Source organism: Ochotona curzoniae, unplaced genomic scaffold, assembly GCF_017591425.1.
Source record: "Ochotona curzoniae isolate NIBS_2020 unplaced genomic scaffold, NIBS_Ocur_1.0 contig_291, whole genome shotgun sequence".
In the NCBI taxonomy this organism is placed as follows: Eukaryota; Metazoa; Chordata; class Mammalia; order Lagomorpha; family Ochotonidae; genus Ochotona; species Ochotona curzoniae.
Genome location: NW_024465649.1, coordinates 13,449,120 through 13,464,799, shown reverse-complemented (window position 1 = coordinate 13,464,799; position 15,680 = coordinate 13,449,120). Strand labels below are relative to the sequence as shown.

The 15,680-nt window shown below is 49.2% G+C and overlaps 1 protein-coding gene across 2 annotated transcripts in view; it reads left to right on the top strand.

Moving 5' to 3' along the window:
* The first annotated feature begins 6,895 nt into the window (after window positions 1-6,895).
* Window positions 6,896-15,680, top strand: part of SCP2 (sterol carrier protein 2) — a 77,710-nt gene continuing 68,925 nt past the window's right edge. The window contains exon 1 of one of the 2 annotated variants that reach the window (XM_040978534.1): window positions 6,896-7,050. In XM_040978534.1, coding sequence (XP_040834468.1) covers window positions 6,982-7,050 — 69 coding nt within the window. In that variant the 5' untranslated portion in view covers window positions 6,896-6,981. The remainder of the gene's footprint in view (window positions 7,051-15,680) is intronic. The other variant, XM_040978533.1, reaches the window with a different exon arrangement.

Sequence of the window (15,680 nt, the reverse complement as noted above, 5' to 3'; positions counted from 1 at the left end):
TTCTTTTTTAACGCATTTGCAGGCTTAAGGGACAGTTTGTTCTCACCATTAATGTGAATTTGGGGACTGAGTTTCCAACACATGAACCTTAAGGGACACATTGAAACCATAGCATTCACCTGTGGCCCCACAGTTTGTACCCATTTCACATATTTCACATTTCACATAAAGTCGTTCCATTCCAAAGGCTTCCAAGTCTTAACTCATTTCAGCACGAGCACAAAAGTCCAGAGTCTCATCTGAATCAGATACGGATGAGACTAACAGCCTGTCGGACGCAACTTGAGTCATGTGAAATCAAGCAAGTCACATGGTTCCAAAGTACACAGGCTGTTACCATTTCTGAGTGGACAAACAGGCAAAAAGACAAGTAACAGCCCCACATTAGTACAAAATCTTACAGGAAAAGACCATATTAAGCTTTAAGTCTCTGCAAGATTCTCCTCTGATTCCATGTGCTGCACTCCCTGAAGACATGGCCTTGCCCCGCAGACCCACAGCAGCCCCATCATAGGATGCCCAGCTTCCTCCCCTTTTTCAGTTCTCACGGATCTGGGGCTCGTGTTGGACACTGGGAGCCCCTCAGTGTTAGAGTGCTTCCCACATCCACTTTGGCTCCTGCGAGCACCAGTGGGTACTGGAGCCTAACCCGGTTTGGCAACCCCCAGACCCAGCCCACACCCATGCCAAGGGACGCTGCAGCCATGTTTAGTTTGATCCACCCCCATTCCTGACACTTGTTCTCACCAGTGGGAACTGCAACCCAGCAGGGGTATCCTCTAAGCTCCCTTTTTAAGCCTGTTCCTAGTCACAGATCTTGCATGTGCCAGTGGTTGCTCCAATAGCCTGGCACAGTCCATCATCTGTCTCAACCCTTGCTATCAGATTCTGCAGTCAAGTCTGGTCAGGCCCCCACTTCCTCCCCACTGGCCATGTCCCAACTCTTGCTGGTGGGTGCTACAGCCTAGCGCTGCCCAGCCTGCCCCCATCCCTGGTTTTCATGCAAACCAGTACATGTGACAGCCTAGCCCAGCATGACCTGCACCCCGTCCTGACTCTTGTGTGTGCCAGTGTGCTACTGTTTGGCCCAGCCTTGCTTGGTCTACCTCTCAAGCCAGCCCACACACCTGCCAACAAGTGGAGCAGCCTTGTCTGGCCTGACCAACATCCAGGCCTGATTCACATGTTCAACAGCAGAAGCTATGGCCCACAAGGGGAGTTCCCCAAGTTTCCTGACCAGGTCCACTCCCAGACCCAGATCTCTTGCGTGCCCACTTCATTCTCAATTCTTGGGGGTGCCTGTCGGTGCTACAGCCTGGACAAGCCCAGCATGTTCCCAACCATAATTCCCAGATGTCGGTGATTTCTGTGGTCGTGTTGAGCTTGGTCTGTCACCACCCCTTGTTCTGGAGCAAAGCAGCCAGTACTACAGTCCCACAGGAATGAGCCCACATGTCCTCCACAGAATCTGTCTCAGATTCAATTCTCTCCCATGCTGGTTAGTGTTGTGACCCTGCCTAACACTGCCTGCCCCATACCCTGACACACTGGTGGGAACTGTGGACTAGCCCAGCTCAGGTCTTGCATGTGGTCTCGCATTGCTCTGACCCGGAAATGCTTTTTAGTTTCCCTCCTTGAAACCACCTGCTTGTTTACCTACCTTGTTTATGTTCAAATGCAGTGACCTGGTCAGCCACCTTAAAAAAAAAGAAAAGAAAAAAGGCAAACATGTAGCTGGCATATCGGTATAATTAGCTGAAATGTGGCCCAGAAAGCCCACCAGCTATTGGCTGCTCTTCTCCCAGCAGTCTAACATTTACTTAGGTACAAGGTAACCTAGGCAGTTGCCTACAGCTGGGGTAAAACAAGCTAATTAAAATGATCCCCAGGGCTGGCGCAGTGGCCTAATGGCTAAAGTCCTCACCTTGAATGAGTTGGCATCTCATATGGGTGCTGGTTCTAATCCCAGCAGCCCTGGTTCCCATCCAGCTTCCTGCCTGTGGCCTGGGAAAACAGTTGAAGATGGCCTAAAGCCTTGGGACCTCGTACCCACAAGAGAGACCCGGAAAAGCTCCTGGCTCCTGACTTCAGATCAGCATAGCACTAGCCGTTGCACTCACTGGGGAGTGAATCATCAAACGGAAGATCTTCCTCTCTGTCTCTCCTCCTCTCTGTATATCAAATTTTGCAATAAAAATAAAATAAATCTTTTTAAAAAATGAGCCCTAATCTAGTAGCGTCTATCTTTATGAGAAGAGGAAATCTGGACACACATGACTAGAGAAGGAACAGAACGTGAAGAAACAGATAACATCTGCAAGCCTGGAAACATGATTCAGGAGAATCCGATTCGGTCAGCTCCACTGATAATGGGCAGTAAAAATGTATTTGAGGGCTAGAGCAGTGGTGTGGCAGGATGGGCTGAGGCCTTGGGTCCCTGTATTCACATGGGAGACCTGTAAGAATCTTTGACCTACTCACCTTTGGTCATAGTGGCCAAATACCAGCTCCTTTTTAGTTTCTGCTAGTTTCCAGGACAAATATTTCCTCAGCAATGTCTTGGAACTACTGTCTGGACTTTTGTAAAATTTATGGTTTTAGGTAGATAAACAATATTTGAGAAAACAAAGCATTCTCATTGCTGATGGAAATTTTTAAAATATATATTGTTTTTTATTTTAAAGGCAGATTTACAGAGAGATGGGGGAGAGAGAGAAAGAGAGAAACAAAGATAGATTGACCTTCTACCCACTGGCTCACTTCCCAAATGGCCACAATAGCCCAAGCTGAATGAATCTGAAGCTGGGAACCAGGAGCTTTTTCGAGGTCTCTCATGTAGGTTCAGGGACCCAAGGCTTTGGGCCCCCCTCTGTTGATTTCCAAGGCCATAAGTAGGGAGCTGGATGTGAAGTAGAGCAGCTGAGACACAAACCATGTTCATATGGGGTGCCGGCACTGCAAGGTAGAGGATTAGCCTTTTAAAGCACTGCAACAGACCTGGAAAATTGTTTTAAACAGATTTATTTATTTTTATTGGGAAGTCAGTACTACAGAGAGAAGGAGAGTCAGAGAAAAAAATCGTCTGTCCATGGGTTCACTGATCAAGTGACCACAGAAACTAGAGCTGAGCCTATCTGAAGCCAGGAGTTAGGAGCCTCTTCCAGGTCTCCCACACTGCTGCAGGGTCCCAAGGCTTTGGGCTGTCCTTTACTGTTTTTCCAGGCCACAGGCAGGGAGCTGGATGGGAAGTGGAGCAGCCGGGATATGAACCAGCACCCATATGGGATTCTGGTGAGGGCAAGGTAAAGACTTCAGCCACTAGGCTATTGTGTCAGGCCCAGAAATATTTTTAAATACAGAATAATTGTGGTAGCAGAGTACTTCTGAAAGCTCACAGGAAAATGTGATTTAAAGGATACAGTTATTTTGTTGCAAAAATTTTGTGGAGTTTGCTTATAATATGTATTTTTCATGAACTTTTTGAGTAATCCCAGTTTCTAAATGCGTTGCCTCTTGGACCCAACATTTCAATACTAGGGACTTAATCCAGAGATGTATCCCCACAGGTATGAAATGCTCTATGTGCAAAGTTATTCATGAGAGCATTGTTTATAACAGCAAGACTGGAAGCTACTGGATCACTATGGATCATTCACCAAATGTCTGCAGCAACCAGGGTTGGGCTAGCTGAAGCCAGCCATCAGAATCGTCATCTGGGTCTCCTGTTTGGGTGGCAGGAGCTCAAGTGTTTGAGCCATCACCTGGTGCCCTGTGTGACAAAAACCAGCACAAAGTTGGATTACAAGAGGAGTGGCTAGGACTCAAGCCAGGCACTCCGACATGGTTACGAGGTGGGGACTTAGGCCACTGTGCTAACTATGCTCTCCTGAAAAATCTTAAGGCTCCTTAGTGGGTTGGTTAAATAAATTATGATACATCCATAAATTATTAAGCAGCTATTTAAAAAACTAGGAGGCTTGCAAATTTATTGAAATACCAAAAAAAAAAAAATCAAGATATAAAGAAGAGTGTAAATAAAGCTAAAGTTTGTGTTTACTAAGAAAGGTAACAGTATTTAGGAATGCATGCATATATGTGACTATATTTAAATAAAATAGTTCTGGAAGGATAAAGCATTAAAATGGGAGGGAAGACTTATAAGGTGACTTTCCGAATATTGTTTCATGTATTTGAGTGTAAACAATCAACAGGGGTGGGTATTTGATGTAGTGGTTAAGGCTCCATATTGGAGGGCCAGGTGCAGTAGCCAGGATCCCATATGGGCACCAGTTTTAATCCTGTCGGCCCCACTTCCCATCCAGCTCCCTGCTTGTGGCCTGAGAAAGCAGTCAAGGACGGCCCAAAAAGCCCTGCACCCATGTGGGAGACCTGGAAGAGGCTCAGCTCGCTCTAGTTGTTGCGGCCACTTGGGGAGTGAATTACTGGATGGAAGATCTTCCTCTCTGTCTCTCCTTCTTTCTGTATAGCTTTCTTAAAAAAAGAAAAAAAGGACTCCATATTGGAGTGCTTGGGTTTAAGTTTGGCTCCACTGCCAATTTCAGATTCTTGCCAGTATACACTCAGAGGCAGTCGGTGATGGCCAATGTAGCTGAGTCGCTGCTGCAGGGGATAGACCCAGATCGAGTGCCTGGCTCCTTACGTTGCCATGGCTCAGTCCAAACTGTTATGGGCATTTAGAGAGTTAGACCAGTGAATGGAAAACCTCTCTTCCCTGCCCTTCTCTGAACCTGCCTCCTCACCCTCCAACCACCTCTCAGGCCAGCACTGTGGCATAGCCAGTAAAGTTGCCACCTGAGACATTAGCGTTCTGTTATGGGTACTAGTTCATGTCCCATTTGCTCAACTTGTGATCCAGCTTCCTGCTTAAGGCCTGGGGAAAGCAGTGGAACATGGTTCAAGTGTTTGAGCCCCTGCCACCCACATGGGAGATCCAGATAAGCTCCAGGTTCCTGGCTTTGGCCTCGTCTGGTCCTGGCCATTATGGCTACTGGGGTAGTAAACCAGCAGATGGAAGCTCTCTTCTCTCTCGTATTGTCCTCTGTGCAATTATTTCAAAATAATCTTAAAAACTGCCATTTAAACAAACGAAAATAAGTAAAAATTTTAAAAATGAAAACCAAATAATGGCAAAATCAAGCATTTGACATATCAAAAATGAATATGAATGTAATATACATAAAATAACATATTATAACAATTAAGACATTCAGACTGTATGAAAAAAAATTCCCTCTGCCCTGTGCCTTGTGTTCATGGTATTTTGCTGTAGGGAGGCTTTGAGTTGCCCAGTCTTCCACACTGGAAAGGGAACTCTTCTTCTTATCCTTTCCAGAGTTAACATCTTTTATTATCCTTCTCCACCTCTGTGGACTCTTATTTTGAAACCAGCATCTTGTAGACAGCCTGCCTGTGTGTAATGATTTGGATCCTGTGCCTTCTGGTTGGTAACCAGGTCTGACCCATTAATCACCATGTTGTCATTACCAGCCAAGCAGTTCCTAGGACCAGAAGTTTTAGTAAGAGGAGATATTCCTGTCCAGTAGTTGTTCACCTAACAAAATGGACGCTCTTCAGAATTTCCTGGGAGAGCCTAAATATTCAAGGCTGGTCTCCATCTTTTTTCCCCAAAAAATTCTGAATAAAGAGTGGGATCTGGATATGGATGCTTGAATCTGTGGCAATTTTTTACTGGGGCTCGCAAGGTGGGCATAAAAGCACCATTCCAGCCCCCCCCCCTTGGGTCTCCCATGTGGGTGTAGGGTCCAAAGGCTTTGGGCTGTCCTCTACTAAGGCCACAGGCAGGGAGCTGGATGGAAGTGGAGCAGGCGGGATACGTATGAACCATTGCCCACATGAGATTCCAGCAGTCACTAAGCTACGGCACCGGGCCCTGGGAGCTATTCTTAACAAGCAAGGGCTTTGGGGCATGCAGTTAGACATGGTTTGGGATTGAATCCTGTCTCTGCTTCTGCGCTGGCTTCCCACTGATGCACTGGGAAGGCCACAGATGACAGCCCTAGCCAGTTGGATTCTTGTCACCCATTTGGAGGCTTGGATGCAGTTTCCTGATTCTTGGTTTTGGTCAGGCCATTCCGGGAATTTCGGGAATGAACAAGTGGGTGGAAGATCTCTTCTCCTATTACTTTTCCAAATAAAATAAACTTCAAAACAGTAACATCACTGATGAAAAAAAAAAAGCAAAAGACCCACAAAAAAGCCAAAAATGTAGTGTCATCTAAATTGTGAATAATACACTGAAAATAGAGTTGAAACAGGGTAGAAGAAAACCCAATCACTGTACCTTTCAAATAAATAACAGGTCAATCAAGCTCAAAAGAAAATAGACATCTTATTATAACAACAACAGGAAGCCCACACCAGCTTGAGCAAAGGAACCAACGGTTCATGAACTGGGCAGAGCGAGGCTCTCCGCGGGCTGGGCAGCTCACGTGCCCACTGCTGGGTTTACCTGCCTTGGTCAAGGCCTGATCAGCTGTTCCCCGGGACTGACAGGCTTTGCTAAAGGCCGTCCGCAACAGCAACAACCACCTTAGGCCAAAACCCTAAGGACTTGCTGGGCCGGGAGGCTGCAGCAGGGACGTTTTCCCAAACACACAGCGGGATTCCAACACTTCCGTGTTCCCAGGTCGCTTCTGCAGCCTGGCTCTCAGCCTCACGCGCCAGCTACCCCTGGCTACCCTCTCGCAGGGGCGACGACCCCCGAGCGGCGGACAGCCCAGAGGCCGTCTCCAGGCAGCGGTGGACGCGGTCCAGCACGGGCCCGAGGGCCTCTCCACCCGCGGGGAGCGCAGGCGCAGGGCCCGCCCCGCCTCGCGCCGCCCCCCGCGCGCAGGGCCCGCCCCGAGGACGCGCTGCTGCGGCTCCGGTTCCAGTCAGTCCTGCTCGCTGTCGGCTACACGCACCTCTCCGCGCTCGCCTCCTCGGGCCCCGGCTCAAGCCATGACCTCTTCCGTGCGGAAGTCGCTGCCCCAGCGCCGGGTGTTCGTGGTGGGGGTCGGCATGACCAAGGTAGACGGCACCTCGGACCCACCGGGGACGGGGACCGGGCGGGCCGCGCCGCTGGTCTGTGTGTCCTGCTCGTCCGGGGCGCCTGGCGGCCGCGGAGTGACCACTCGGCTGGGCCGTCTCGAGAGGGAGGGGGGCATTTCTTTGCTTCTCCTCCTGCCCTTTCTCTTGGGTACCTTGTGAAGGAGCCGTCCACAGGACCTCCGGCTCTCCACCTGCTCGGATCCCGGCTGCAGCCCCAGGAACAGGCTGTGCTTCCCGGGAATAGCTGTGGGGTCCTCTTGCAGACAGCCCCAAGCAGGGAAGCAGGCGAGCAGCCTCTTGGCAGAGATGCTGGGTTACCTGAATCCTCACACTTGTCTTGCCTCCCAGGTGTGGGCCGGGGACACCTACACCCTCACGCATGTTCTATAACGCTGAGCCCCCCCCTTTTCTCTTTGCGTGCGCGCTTCTTCCTGCTGGTACCGTTTGTCGGCACCTGGTTAACTTCTTTGCGGTCTACACGCCCTAGGAAGGTCTCTGGCCTCTGACTTCTCTCATAGAGTCCTGTAGGGCTGGGTCAGTCCTGGAGCCAGGAGCTGCACCCAGGTCCCCCCTGTGGGTTTTAGAGGCCAGAGTCCCTGGGCCGTCCTCCGGTTGCTTCCCAAGGTGTTGGCAGAGCAGCCGGGGCTTGCACCCCTGGCATCCCACATGGGCGCTGTTTTTCTCACCCTCTATCTGTAACTTTATTTTAGTATAAAGATAAATATTTCAGGAACTTTATAGGAGCAGATCTAAGGTGTAACATATGTTCCTGCCTGCCGCTCTCCCTCCCTCAGTTCCCCTCCTTCCTTTCTTTAATTTTTGCCAAAAATATAATTTCATCCCATTCTGTAATCACAGAAACAATTCTTTAAAAAAATAACCACTGATTGACATGTTATGAAGTAGAAGGTGAGAGATTATCTTCTTGTTCCAAATAAAAGGGGGCTTCTAAAATAGGTGGATAGTGAAACCTCCTCCCTTTTAAAAATTATTTGATTTTTATTTGAGAGGCAGAGTTAGAGCGGGAGAGAGAGAGAGAAAGAGAGAAAGAGAGAGAGGTATCTAACATCTGATGGTTCATTGCCCTCATGGCTGAGATGGCCGGAGCTGGGCTGATCATCCAGGAGCTTCATCCAGGTCTCCCACGCAGGTGCTGAGGCCCAGGGCCTTGAGCCGTCCTCCATTGCTTCCCAGGTACGTTAGCAGGAAGCTGGACGGGAAGTGGAGCAGGAAAGACATAAGCCAGTGCCCATTTGGGATGCAGGTGCCTTAGGTGGAAACTCAGCCTGCTGCTGCACACTGCTGGCCCCCAGGAAAACTTTTCTAAGTGATACGAACACAATCACATCTTTTGTTTGTTGTTGAATACCTGATTACATGGTTTGAATAGAAAAGCATGTTTTTAAGAAAAAATTTATCGACTTTTAAAATGTTTAAAGGCTGAGTGACAGAGTGCATGAGAAAGATCATCCATGTGCTGGTTCATTCCCTCAATGGCAGTGACAGCCAGGGCTGAGCCACACGCAAGCCAGGAACCTGGAAGTGTCATGTGGATGGGAGGAGGCCAGTACCCAGGCATCTTCTGCTTTTTCAGGTGCCATTACCAGGAAGCTGGATTGTAATTGTGGAGTAACTGGGACTGGAACCAGCACTATATTGGCTTTGGCTTAACCTGTTGCCTGTTTGTGAAGTTTTCTTGTTTTTTGAAAGGCAGAGCAACAAGGAGAAGTATCCTCTAATTGTGAGTTTACTCCTCAAATGCCTGCAACAACAAAGGGCTGAGCCTTCAAACTAAGAACCAGGAGCTCCATTCTGGTCACCCACAGAGGGGACAGGAGCTCAGGTGCTGGGGCCAGCTTCGTTCTCTTCACAGGCACCAGAACAGGAAGTGGAACAGCAAGCTGTGACTTTATCCCTGTGTCAGCACTAACCCCTCAACTTTGCTTAGTACAGAAGTAACTGGGCAGTTTAAAGGAAGAATAAGACATTGCAGAGGGGAGCAGGCAGGCAGGCTCAGCAGAATTGGGCAAGTGAGGGACGGTCCAATGCTGTAGCATAGCAAGCTAACACCTGCAGCACCAGCGTCTGAGATGGTGCCGGTTCGAGTCCCTGCTGCTCCACTTCCGATCTTGCTCCCTGCTTGTGGCCAGGGAAAGCAGTAGAGGATAACTCGAGTCCTTAGGACCCTGCACCCATATGGCAGGCCTGGAATTAACTCCTGACTTCTGGCTTCAATATGGTTCAGCTCTGCAGCTCTGACCTACTGCTATTTGAGGAATGAGCCTAAAAAGAGTTGGGGAAGTGAAAAATTATAGAAGATACTGTAACGTGGACGCAACTAGGCCAGCTGAGTTTGCTGAGTGGCTGTTACAAAGTTAGATTTTATTCTACAGAGATGAAGAGGGACCCTGTCCTCAAATGTTGGCTGGAACAAAAAGTGCCTTTTTTTGGGATAGCCTTGAGGCAGGCTCTGTGTAGGGTGCAAGGGTCATTTTGAACAGATTTGACCTTGAGCTGTTAGAACCGCTGCCAGCATTCAAGTTGACTCGGGATCCTACCAGAGTTTGTTCAAGGAGAGAATCTGTCACATGCCATAGTTTATCCATATTATTGTGAAACAACTTTGGGTATTTTCTACCTGAGTTTGCTTTTTTTTTGAAAAATTAATTTATTGATTTGAAAGAGTGATAGGGAGAGACAGTTAAAAGAATATTTGAAAGATGTTTCTCTGTAATATGACCACTGACCAGTCTGCCACTTCACCTTGTGTGGTCAATGACTCATTCTCAGTTATGCCCATTCATCTCAGCTTTGCTTCTTTTAGTTATTTCTCTGTGTTGCATTAAATCTTTTCATCTCAGTCTCTATTTTTAAAAATTGTCAGATGTTAAGCTACTGTGGTGCCCTCGTCCCATGCCAGAGCAGTGGTATGAGTTCCAGTTGCCCTGCTTCCAATCCAGCTTCCTACTAGTGTGCCTGTGGCAGCAGCAAAAGCTACTCAGGCTTCTGCATGTGGGATACTTGGATAGTTCTGATTAACTCCTGGCTCAGCCTGGGCCAGCACAACTGGTGGGTGGGTGGGTGGTGAACTGGCAGATGGAAGAACTTTTTCTTTCCGTATCTATCACTCTCTCCTCTCTTTTCTTTCTCTCTTGCTCTGCTTTTCAAATAAATAGAAGTAACTAAAATTATTTATTCATTTTTATTGGAAAGGCAGATATACAGAGAGGAGATACAAAAAGAAAGATCTTCCATCTGGTGGTTCATTCCCCAATGGGCCACAGTGGCCAGAACTGAGCTGATCTGAAGCCAGGAGCCCGGAGCTTCTTCTGGGTCTCCCATGTGGCTGCAGGGTCTCAAGGCTTTGGACCATCCTCTACTGCTTTCCCAGGCCACAGGCAGGGAGTTGGTACATGAACCAGTGCCTATATGGGATCCTGGTCTGATGGTTCACTCCCCAAGTGGCCACAATGGCTGGAGCTGAGCAAATACAAAGCCAGGAGTCTCTTCCGGGTCTCCTATGAGGGTACGGGGTCCCAAGGCTTTGGGCCATCCTTGATTGCTTTCCCAGGCCACATGCAGGGAGCTGGATGGGAAGCAGGGCCACTGGGATTAGAACTGGCACCCATATGGGATCCTGGTGCGCTCAAGGCAAGGACTTAAGCCACCAGGCTATCGTACTGGGCCCGTTTTTATTTATTCATTTATTTATTTACAGAAACTTTAGATTAGCAAAATTGAGACAGAGTATGTACCTCCTTTCCCCACCTGCAGTTTTGTGTCTCAGAGGTTGTCCGGGGCTAGTGAATTTTATTACTGTCAAGTCCTAAGTTACTTATCTTTTTTTGATTTTTAAAATTTTGTGTAAATATTTTTTATTTGTCTTTTTAAAATTTTGTTTTTGATGGTGATTACAGAGTTGAGAAGCGTGCATTCCCTTGTGGATCACTGATTAGGGTGGGAAGGATGGAGGAACAGGGGATGATGGATGAGATCATTGTTTCCAATTTTCTTTTTCTTCTTCCTGTGTCTGGGGAAGGGGGGAAGAAGGGAAGAAACTGCACCGCCATCGCAGCCACATCAGTACCCAGGGATGGGGTGGCCACCGGATGTCAGCCCAGGGTACCCAGTGCGCAGCATGCTCTGAGGGTACTGCTCAGGTGGTTTTGATAGTTCTGAGATGCTGTTGATTTTGTTGCTCCAAGGTTGAGGAAATCCTTCCAAAGTCCATTGGTTGACATAGTCCACTTTACACTCTGTTTGCCCAGATATTTGCTGTCAGTGCTCGGCTTGGAGATTTGGCCAATTTGTTCTGCCCTCCATCCCCTTTTACAGTACTAGATGTCCTCTGCAGGCCCCAGTGAACTGCCCTATGCTCCTTGTGCATCTGGCATGCTGTCCTCTGCACTGTCTTCAGCAACTGAGGAGGTCCAGTTCTGACATGCACTCCATAGGCAGATCACAGATCCTGTGATTTTCTCTATGGTTGAAGTTCTGAGTCTAGGGGTTCAGTTGTGTCCCCCCTGCAAAACTTTGCTAGAGGTGACCCTGGAACTAACTCCTGTGTGTGCCAAGCAGTGTGGGGTCACCCACATCAGCCTACATGCACACTGGTTGTTGCAGTTGTCTGGTCAGTTCTGTCTTCAGCCCCATCTCTTACAAAACTGATGGATGCTGCAGCCCAGCCTAACCTTGCCCACGACACATTTGGCCCTCCTGTATACCAGGGGCAGCCACAGCCCAGTTGGAGTGACCCTTGAAAACCCTCACCAGGCCTGCCACCAGCCCTGGTTTCTGCGCATGCTAGTAAACACAGCATATTGGTCTGGTCTGTCCCACATCCCATTTGACTTTTGCATAACCAATGGGTGCTGCAGCCCAGCTTAGCCCAACTAACCTTACTTTCCAGCCCGTACTTATGCTGATGGGTGCTACTGCCTGTGTAGCCAGGTCCACTCCCAGCCCTGGTTCTCAGGCTCACTGGTGGGAGCTATAGCTCATTGGAGGGGTGCCCCTAGTTTCCGTATTAGGCCCGCTCCCGGCCCTGAATCATGCGATATCCAGGTGGTTCTGTGGTCTAGCCTGACAGAACTTGCTACCTATCTACTCTTCGCGCCCCTCCCATGCCTACCCTGTCCCAGCACTTGCCAGCTGATTCTGCAGCTGCACTTTCTCTGTCTCATGCATGCACCAATGGATATGGTCACTTAGCCTAACCTGGCTCTCCTCTAAACCAGTTCACATGTAGGCCAACGGCTGTTGTAGTGCTATCCAGCCTGGTGTGCCCCAGTCACAGTTCTCATGCTCACCAGCAGGAGTGGTGGCCCAGCATTGGAGTCTCCTCTGCCCCCATACTGTACTCACTTCCCTCCTCCAAGTGTTATGTGTGGTGGTAGGCCCTGCGGCCCACTGTGGGATGCCCTGCCCCTCCTGGGATTTCCTGGTGGACACCTCAGCCTCATCCAGGCTGGCCTGCCCTGAGTCTCGGCCCTGTGGTGAATTGGTTGTTGTTGTAGCCCAGCCAGGCCTGTCCTGCACCTTGTTCTGGTTCTCACATCTACCATTGGGTGCTATGAACTGGTCCAGCCTGACCTGCCCCCAGGCCTGAGCCACACATATGCTGGTGGGTACTGCAACCTGGCCTGGTCTGGGCTGCTCCCAGTCTTGGTTCTTGTGCTCACCTGCAGGGACTATGACTGACACAGGCTTCTCTGTCAGGTCATCTCCCAGTTCCAGATCTTGTGCACACTCGTGGGTTCTTGGCCCAGCCTGACTTGGCCCACCTGCTGTCCTGGCAGGTATAGCGGCCTTGTCCAGTAGGCTCACATACATTCCTGCTCTCACTATTGGGTGCTACAGTCCAGCCCTGCCTGGCCCATCTGCCAAGTTCTAGCCTAGCCTATCTTATACTCATCCTGGCTCCCTTGGGCACTATCAGGTACTGGAATCTAGCCTAGTATGGTGCTTTACAGACCCAGTCTAAAGACATGTTGAGGTATACTGCAGTCATGTCTAGCCCAGTTCACTGCCCCCATTCTGGCTCTCATGCTCACCAATGGGACCCACAACCCAGCAGGGGTGTCCTCTTAGCTCTCTGACCAGGCCTGCTCCCAGCCACAGATCTTGTGCATGCCAGTGGTTGCTCTGACCCAGCCTGACATAGTCCATTCTCTGTCTTGGCCTTTGCCATCAGTTGCTGCAGCCTGTTGTGTCGTGTCCCACTCCTAGTCCCAACTCTCACTGGTGGGTCCTTTAGCTCAACCCTGCCTGTCTTGCCCCCACCCCTGGCTTTTATGCAAACTGGTAGGTGTCATAGCAGCCCAACATGGCCCCACTGTATTTTGATTCCTGCACACGCCAGTGTGCTACGGCTTGGCCTAGACCTGCCATGTCTGCCCCTTCCAGAACCAACCCACAAACTTGCTGACAAGGGAGCAGCCTTGCTTGGCCTGACCAACACCCAGGCTTGAATCACATGCTCTCCAGTGGGAGCAATGGCCCACCAGGGGAGTTCCCCAAGTTCTCCCACCAGGTGCACTCTCAGACCCAGATCTCATATGTGCCAGTGAATGTTAGGCCCTTACCTGACAGTCTGCACACTCTGTCTTAGCCTTGTGTGTACTGGTGGATGTTGCTGCCAGGCCAGCCCTGCCTCACATTCTATTGTTGGATGCGCCTGTGGGTGCTACAGCTTGTACCAGCCCAGCCTGTTCCCAACCCCAGGACCCATGAGTGTCTTGAGAGTCCATGGTCATGCCTAGCTCAGCCCATCACTCCCCCAGCTCTCTAGCAAAGTTGTTGGCATGGCAGTCCCATGGAGATGCACCCATATATCCCCACAGTTTCTGTCCCTAGACATAGTTCTCTCAAGTGCTGCTTAGTGTCATGACCCAGCCTGATGTTACCTTCCTCTGTTCCGACACTCCCTGGTGGGTAATGTGATCTAGCCCTGCCAGATCGGCCCCAGCCCTAGCTTTAGTATGTATTGGTGGACATGGTCAGTGCTGGTTGATGCTAACTAGCCCAGGTCTTTGGTGTGTATATTTGTCTGATGCAGAAAGGTCCTCCAGCTTCTTTTGTTGAAAGTACTTGGTCTCAGCCCCCTTATTTACCTACAAATGCAGTGGCCTTGTTGGTAGAAGTCTCCCAGAAGTTGTTCATCACCTGCAACATACTCCCTCAGTGATCCTCCCTCCTGCACATCCCCATAACCCACTCCCTGAGCAATCCACAGTCTCTGTGCCTCTGAGCACATGGGTTTTCCAGCCTGGTCTTCTCAAGCCCAGATTTCCCATGGGGTGGTGTGCTGGCCTTGAGCTAGGCCCGCCCACTAGGGCCCCATGTTCATGGATGGCTCCCTAGACCTGTCTGTGTGCTCTCCCTCCCCTTGTACCCTGCCTGGGATCCTTAAGTTACTTTTCTATCTCTTACTTTCTAGTGTGCACTTGAGCGGAACCTGTCATGCCTAGTTATTTGCAGCTCTTCCCCAGAGCACGTTGTCTCCCATCCAGATTTTGGCCTAGACTTTGTTCCACTTAGCTCACACCTGAAGGACTTAATTTGAATGGTGATTTCTTTTGGAAGCTTCCTCCCTCATCTAGTCTTGGTAGATAACACTCTGGTATAAATGCCTGTTTTACCTAGACTGAAGGCTCACTGGAGGTAGGAACACATTCTTTATTGTTGGAGTCATGGACCATAGCAGATAGATGGATGGATTTTTTTTAGATTAATGTTTGATGTTGATGAGGATGCATGCCTATGAGGACCGGAGTGGAGATGATTAGAGTGGAGATGATCAAGGCATGAGGGAAGGTACGTGCGACAATGCTTCCAATTTTCCTCTTATTCCATTTTCTCTGATATCTAGCAGGATACCATCTTAGATGTTATCTTAGAAACCCCAATGTAGAGAAGAAAGTTCTGAAGGTATTGCATGAGTAGCTTTGATCATTTTGAGATGCTGTTGATTTTGTTGCTCCAAAGATGAGAAAATCCTTCAAAGGTCCATTGCCTGACAGAGTCCACCTTAAAGTCTCCATTCACCCAGACACTTGCTGCCAAAACTCAGCCAGAACAGTTTTCCAACTTGTTCTGTGTTCTGTCTGTTGCATCCAACCCAAACCTCTTCCCAAGAAGTCCAGCCCAGACAATTCTGTTAAGCAGCAAAGTTTATTGAGGAGGCAGGTAAACCAACTGGCTGGGGTCAGCTCTTCTTTCCTTCAGAGAGTGACTCTGAGGTGAGAGTTAGATGGTTTTTATAGAAAGAGTGAGTTATACAGCCATGGGAACCAGGTGAGTTGGACAGCCACAGGAGGCCGCCATGGGAACAATAAGTGGGCTACAGCAACCTCAGGAGGCTGCCAAGGGGACAGGGGGTAGGCTCAAGCAGCCACTGGAGATAGTCATAGGAACAATGAGTGAATAAATCATACAATATTGATGACTGGAACTGAGGGTTGCTGGCAGGGCAAGTTACTCCTTGTGATCTGGCTCAAAAAGCAGGAAAGAGGCAAAGTAAAGCATTTTGTACAGAAGCCTAAAGAGCAGGTTAGTAAACTTATGCAGGCCTGAACCGAAGTGATTCTGTTTTGTAACTGGATTTTGCA